This window comes from Pipistrellus hanaki (assembly GCF_964339955.1).
Source record: "Pipistrellus hanaki genome assembly, chromosome: 16".
NCBI lineage: Eukaryota > Metazoa > Chordata > Mammalia > Chiroptera > Vespertilionidae > Pipistrellus > Pipistrellus hanaki.
In genome coordinates, this window is record NC_140518.1 from 46,743,407 (window position 1) to 46,750,528 (window position 7,122).

General features: G+C 60.6%; 2 protein-coding genes across 2 annotated transcripts in view; one reads left to right on the forward strand and one right to left on the reverse strand.

Moving 5' to 3' along the window:
* Positions 1-7,122, forward strand: part of SHMT1 (serine hydroxymethyltransferase 1) — a 1,020,383-nt gene that overhangs the window by 286,195 nt on the left and 727,066 nt on the right. The gene's annotated exons all lie outside the window — the stretch shown is intronic.
* DRC3 (dynein regulatory complex subunit 3) overlaps positions 79-7,122 on the reverse strand; it is a 58,595-nt gene continuing 51,551 nt past the window's right edge. Inside the window, 4 exon segments of the mRNA XM_084861610.1 lie at positions 79-771; positions 1,225-1,356; positions 5,346-5,469; positions 6,741-6,811. Coding sequence (XP_084717736.1) covers positions 658-771; positions 1,225-1,356; positions 5,346-5,469; positions 6,741-6,811 — 441 coding nt within the window. The 3' untranslated portion in view covers positions 79-657.

The following is a 7,122-nucleotide window of genomic DNA, read 5'->3' on the forward strand; positions in this document are numbered from 1 at the left end:
TGGCTGTCCACAGTCCTGGAGGCGCGGTGCCGCGTGCCAGGGCCCAGGGCAGGAAATCGGTCCGGGTTCAGGAGCGTCGGCTTTCCGAGTTGCAAAAGGCATCACTCCCAGTCCGGGGCCTGGCCACACGCCAGGTGCTTGGCCACTTGTCCCTCGTCCCAGGCTTGTGCTCAGAGGAGGCATGCTCACTCCCGCACTGCACCGCGGCTCTGGCTGCAGGGGTGGTGTGGACGCCCGCTGTGCTCTCCACCTCCGGAGGGTCCCTGCGGCCAAGCTCAGTCACAGCCGCAGCCTCTGCTTTGTGCTGCTGCGCCTCGGCTTCCTCCTCAGCACCCAGAGGAGGGCAGTGGGGTCCATACTGGCCCACTCCCCTGCAGCTGCAGCCCTCCGGCCCGTCAGGGGAATGGTGCACGGCCAGGAGCGCAGCCCTCGGCCCACCCTGGGGAGTGGCTCTCGGGAGGCGGGCTTACTGCTGCTCACACAGGAACAGGAAACTCATACCTCTCTAAAGAATGGAGAAACGGTGACACCGGTCCTTTATTTCTGTCTACATTTGGGAGTTGGTGCAGGGGTGGTGGGAGGATGAGGCTGGGGCTGAGTCCCCACTCTCCTGGCAGGGCCCAGTGCCGTTTTCCGAGGGATCCTCTGGGCAGACTCCTAATCTAGAATGTCGCCACTGTCAAGGTTGTCCAGTTCATTCTGCAGATGGTCCATGAACTGATTGATCTCCTTCACTCGCTTGCGGTTCCTCATGGTCTCGTCCTTGTGAATCTGAGGGTGAGACCAAAGCCCAATTCCCGTAGGTCAGAGAATTGATTAATATCTCACTGAGTCCAGTTTGGGGAAAAGAAAGGTAATTCTTTGAATTTTGCATAGTTATGTCTCTCATTTACCCCACAGCTCCCTGGGTTCTGCTTAATCCATCTATATGCAGGTGTCCCCCAAAAGTGTGTACACACTGACTCATTACTCATTCCAGTGGGTCAAATCTGAAAGGAAACCAACACCAGTTGACCTATCAGCTGTTAGAGTGTGGGTACGTTCTGGGACACCCTGTACTGAGTTAGAAGAGAGATGAAGCACATGACTGGGCAACGTGCAGTCTTCAGCGGAGAATCCGGTAGTTTTACTTTCTGGCTTCTTACCGCAGAGTCCCCGCTCCTCCCGCTCCTCCCTGGCCACGCTAGAGGCACTGACGCCGCCCGCCGGGCGCAGCTCACTCACCTTGTCCACTAAGTGTGTGCACCAGGAGTTGACTCTGGTCACCAGCTCGTCTTCTCGGTTGTCAATCTTGAGAAGGTGGATGTCATGTGATGTCCCAACAGCATTCACAATTGTGTCTTTGTCCACAAAAAGCTGGGGAGCGGGATGACATGAGCAAGTGTGTCTCGTTACTCCCTGAGCAAAGCAGGGAGCGGAGAGGAAGGAGCCCGGAGCGGCCGGCTCGTGGGGTGGTGCTGTGCTGCTGCCCGCGCCCGCCCGCCCGCCGAGAGCATGGTGAGTGTCATGGCAGAGTCAGCCAGGCAGACTGCAGGCCCAGGGAGGAGGCAAAGGGTGCCTCGGGCTGCCCTCACTGAGGACATGGGCTCTCGCCTGGACCCTTGCAGCTCGTGTGGGAAGTGCGAGGCTGGTCGAGGGTCTGAGGCTGCTCTGAGGACACGAGACCCTGCCAACGGGGCGCCCACACCACGCTGCTTCTCCACTCTGTTCACACCAATCAACTCCAGCCTGGCATCGCTCTTGGGGTCCCCTGCCTTCTTGCATTCCCGACCTTGTAAAAAGTTGGAAACAACCCCCCTCCATGAGGCCTGGCTGGTGCTAGGCGTTCACACTGGAGCTGTGCCTGGCACAGTAGAAAACCAAGTGGCATCCATCGCTCCTGTTTGGATTCGCTCCGACAGCCGTGATAACAAACTCAGCCAGACCTCCGATGGCTCTCAAAGGTTAAGGCAAGATTTCAAAGAGGAATGAAGCCCACCCAGCCACATTGCTTTTCCTTACACTCTTGTTATTAACTGTAAGCCAATGATTCAACTATGGGTGGAGGAAGTTTTGTTAGTAAAATTTGTTGTAAAATACTTTATATAATATATTTTTTTTTTTAAAGAAAGAAATGTTAAGTGGCATTTCCCGGGCAGAGAAGCCGCCAGAGCGCGCAGCAGCGTCGCCCCAGCCCCGGGAAGGGCGGTGCTCTGTAATGCCCAGACGGCCCCGCTGGAAGGGCCTGCCCGAGAGGCGTGCAGGGAGAGTACTTGCTCCTTCTTCGGGATGGCAGTGGGGAAGTTAATAGCCTCCAAAATATGTTCTGTGCAAGCTTGAGATGTTAATATTTCTGGAAAACCCACAACATTGGTCAAATATGTTTGCACAGCCTGGATTCCATGGTGCACAGAGCCTTCCAGCGACAGTTCTGGGAAGTCCTGTGGAAAAGGAACATAACTTTTTCTCTCAGTTTTGCAACTTATCTGGCCACAGACTTCTTTTCAGAGTAAAATCTGTTACTATTTCATGGGATGCTGGTTTCCACAGGATCCCGAACAGAGAAGCCATGCTGGCTGATGCGGGGAGTGGGGCCTCTGGGGGAGCAGCTAGCACCGTCATACAGAAGTGACAAGATGTCATTACATTCTCCCTCTGCACAGCAGGCCCCAGGCCAGGCTCTGGGAAGGTGCAGACACATGTCGCCCGCCTGCGTGAGCCTCGGGCAGCAGGCACTGCAGAGGCTGTGCCAGCTGTTCCCAAACCAGCACAGCCACAGCATCCACCCAAGGTCCTTGTTCTTCATTTTAAAAAGTGGGTTGTACAGCCCTAGCCGGTTTGGCTCAGAGGGCAGAGTGTGGGCCTGCCGACTGAAGGGTCTCGGATTCCATTCCAGCCAAGGGCACATGCCCGGGTTATGGGCTCGATCCCCAGTAGGGGGCGTCGGGAGGCAGCTGGTCAGTGATTCTCATCATTGATGTTTCTATCTCCCTCTCCCCTTTGATATCAATAAAAATATATTCAAAATAAATGAGATTCTCCCCTTCAAAAAAAGTGGGTTACAGCTGATCTCCTTAAACCAAGCAGAGGAACATCCTTCTGAAAATGCAGAAGACTGTTTTGGAAGCTGTGGGAAGTGGAGTCTGCTTGGTTTTGAAAACCAAGCAGACTCCACTTGGACTGTGGTCCCCTCGCCACAGACATGAGCAGAGGTCCTGCCTGCGCAGTCCCCGCTTGGCCAAAGGGGCAGTGACCGGTGCTGCCTGCTCCTCTGCCGAGGGGGAGCCCTCAGGTCCCAGGCGGGATCCTGTCACAGCCACCCTGTCCAGGGACTGCTGGCCGAGTCCCACCGCCATCAGTTAGGGACTCTGAGCCTGCCCCTGGGTGGGCAGGATGAGCGCCCAGAGCTCCTTGCTGTGTAGTGCTCCCTGCGCAGTGCTCTGCAGCTCAGCCCTGGGGGCGGGAGCAGCGTGTTCACTCCTGCTGCCGTGCCACGGGGCCTTCCCTTGCACCAGCTCCGGGCTCCGGCCCTGAGCGTATGCGGTCAGCTTTTCCCGGCAAAGAGGTGAAGGACTTTACATACAGAGGAGGCCCTAAATGTGGAGGAGCTGGTCACAAGCTCTCCGCCGGGCAAGCGTTTTAAAGAGAGCCTCAGCCGTGTGACTTCTGGTCAGGATGTGCTCACTGCTAACCACCCACAGAGCCAGGCTTTGGGGCCACCAGCCTGCTGCCTCGGCTGAACCCCCTCTTGCTACAGGCACAGTAGACATTTTGTGAAAGGCTTTGAGTCAAGCCTGTTCCGGTCCCAATTCTGCCACTTCCATGCTATGTGTCTTAGGTGGGTTGCTCTCCGCTCTGTGCCTCAGTTTGCTCATCTGTAAGAGGGAATCATAATGGCACTGATATTACTGTGGATGTGGAGATTAAAAGAGCAAATATACGTCCAGGGCCTCGGAGACGCAGGCGTAGGGAGGCCCGCAGAACTGGCTGTTGGTGTCATTACTCTCACAGCCAGGGCGTGCTCTCCCAGCTCAGCGTGCCACACCCGGGGGGAGTCCTGGCCATGCTGCAGTGCATACGTGCCGTGCCGCACCTGAGCGCTCCCATTGCCCAGGGAGGCGCGCCCGGGCCCTGCTGGTTGGCCCCCGCAGGGAGCCCTGATCTCAGACCGCAGCCCCGCCTCCCTAGTGCATGGGGCCACAGGCAGACCGACACCTGCTGCAGGCCAGCTCAATCCGGGCCAGCTCTGCGCCTCAGACAGCCTGCAGCCACTCAGGTCCTCACAAGTGGGCATCGGAGAACCAGTTGAGTGGTGCTCCCACCTACCAACTGTACCTGCCGGGCCCATTGCCAGCCCTGGGAGCCACCTGCCGTCCCACACATAGCAGTCACATCAGCAAAGCAGCACCACAGCATGAGACTGCGACGAGGGCTCTGCGTGAGGCCGGGACAGGCCTGGTTTGTCAGGAAGGTGCTGGGGAGGCCTCTGCAGGAGCTGACATTTGTGCTGGAATCTGAGTGGCAAGAACCAGCCAGACACAGGAAACCCGAGGGAAGAGCATGCCTGGCAGGCGGGATGCCATCGGAGAGGGGCAAGCTGGGGGTCTGGGAGGGGCGGGCCACGGGCAGGGGAGGCTGCTGGGCAGCAGGCTGGGCACAGGGTCTGGAGCAAGAATGTCCAATGCGTGGCCTGTGGGCCACATGCAGCCACAACAAATATGTTTGCAGCCCAGCCAACGAAGCGGAGACACTGGCTGGGATGAACGAGAGGAGACCAACTGCTCCTGACGGGAAGGTATCAGGGCCCGGGCCTCCTCGCGCTGACCATGGTCTTCCCAGAGACCTGACCCCTGCTGCCCACCCAGCGCCACGCCCTCCTGCCCCCCCACGGGCGGGGGCTGGTCAGCGTGGGGCGCAGGCTGACCCCGGGCCTGTGGCGCCGTCACTGGCTGTGCTGGGGAAGGGCCTCAAGGTGCTGGACCCGCAATGGCGCGGCTGCTCCCCGCGCAGCAGCCTTCTCCCGGAGCTGGGGGCTAACGGCCTCGGGGAGTGGACCGGCTTCTCTGTGCAGGGCTCTCCTGGGAAAGCCGGAGGCCCCGCAGGGAGCTCTGGGAACCCCCTGCTGCCAGGCGGGAGGAACGCCTGGTTATCGCGCCTCTAGCTGAGCGCCCCACCCGCAGGGTTTGTGAGCCTATTTCTCCTGCCAGATGGCGTGACGGTCCCCTTTGGCAGAGGAGGAGACTGAGGCCCAGAGGTTTCCAGGCTTATGGGAGCCACGGAGCCGGGAGGACTCTGCCTGGCCCGGCCCCCACCAAGCCCGCGCCCCGCGCCCCCGAGCCCTGTGCCCCGCGCCCCAGACCACTCACCGCCCGGACGTCGTCAGGCAGGTCCTCGTCCAGCTCACCCTTGACCACCTTCTCCAGGGTGTTGATGGAGATCTCCAGGAGCTTCTCGTGGTGGTGGTTCTCCAGGTCCCGGCACTGGGCCATGGTGCGGAGAGTTAAGCAAAGGCCTTAGGCTGGTCGTTGTCGTGAGATGAGAGCAGACTCTTAGGGCCAAAGGCGAACTCTGGGTGCAGTGGCCTTCACAGCTGTCTCCCCACGCAACCTCCCCCCAGGCCAGCCTAACCCCTTCCCCATTCACATCCCTGCTTCTCACTGACCCTGGCCCCGGGCTCCCCGAGGGTCCCTCCGCTGCCCACTTCCCTCCATCCCACCGCCTCTTCGCCTGCCAGCACGCTGACTGGCTGGCACGGCGGCAGCGAGGGGCTGGGGGCGGGCAGGTGCACATGCCCCTCCTGCGCTCACGGCTCTCTCCGGAGCCCCCCCCTCTCCAGTGTGGCCACGGGCCTCCTCTCGGACCCGAGCTCAGACTCTGCCTCGGACTTGGCATGCGCTGCCTCCTCTGCCACGTTCCCCCTCAGGCCCCTGTTCCTGTGGGACTCTCCCTTGGGGGGCTGCAGCCTGTGTTTCCTGTGGCCCAGGGCCCGGGAACGCAGGACCGGGCTTACTTCTGGGCAGACCCGGCATCTGTGTCCCACAGGACAGGGCTCTGGGTCCAGGCGGCAGAGGGGCTGCTCATGCCCAGATGTGGGCTTCTGGCCGGGAGTCAGCCTGCCCAGCGCCTTAGGAGGAGTTTGTCCCGCCCGCTGGGTGTGTCTACCTGCAGCACAGGGCGGGGTTCTGGGATGTGGTCTTCCCTCCAGTGTCACTCATTTGGGAATAACCTCCAGGACTTCTACTGCAAACACAGCTCCTCCTGCCCCACCCAGAGCAGCAGCCCTGCTGGCCCTACAGGAGCAAAGCTGGGGACCGCCCCCCCTCTCCCCCGGCCCGGCCAGGGAGCTCTGAGGCCTCTGCCAGGCTGGCTCCGCCCTGTGAAGGGAGAGTCTGTCCTTGGTGAAAGCAGGTTTGGCTTTCCTTCCATGGCAGGGAGCGCCCCGCTAGGCCGGTGCCTGCGATGGACCGAGGAGGTCTGTGGAGGCACAGACCTTCCTGTGGGCAGACGGCCCGTGGTTTCTGGGAAACAGTGAGGTGCCAACTCCTTTCTCTCTGACAACTGTCGGTGGCACTGGTGGCAGCGGAGGGCAGGCGCCCGACCCCGGTGCCGCCTGGAAGGGAACCCTGTTTGTGGGCATCCTGTGGGGTCTGGCTGAAGGGCTGCCCTGCCCTGCCTTTGCTGAGGGGCAGCCGCCTCCCCAGCCCCGGGAGGATAAGCCCACGCCCGGCAGTGCCTCCCGGCACGCCGCGAGGAAAGGATATAGGCTTTGGACATTTTCCACAAAGAGCCCCACCAAGTCCACGATGTTCCTCTCGAACATGTTTATCGTCTCCTAGGAACGGGAAGGAGCAAGGTTAGCGTGTGTGCTTCACAGGAGCCGGCTGCCCGAGCCTCAGAGCCAAGGCCGCCCTGCCTCTGCTCACAGCTTCAGGACAAGAAGCCATCGGGCCTTCTCGGCGAGGTGGTGCCCTGACCTCCTCCCTCCTGACCCGTCCCAACCCCCTGGGCTCTGGCCATTTAACCCACTCACTGGCCCTGGAACAGTCCCCGTGGTGCTTTCTGCAAGCCTCTGCCTGCTTCCCTCTGCCGGGAAGACCGCCACCCCCAACCACACACTCACACACACACACACACACACACACA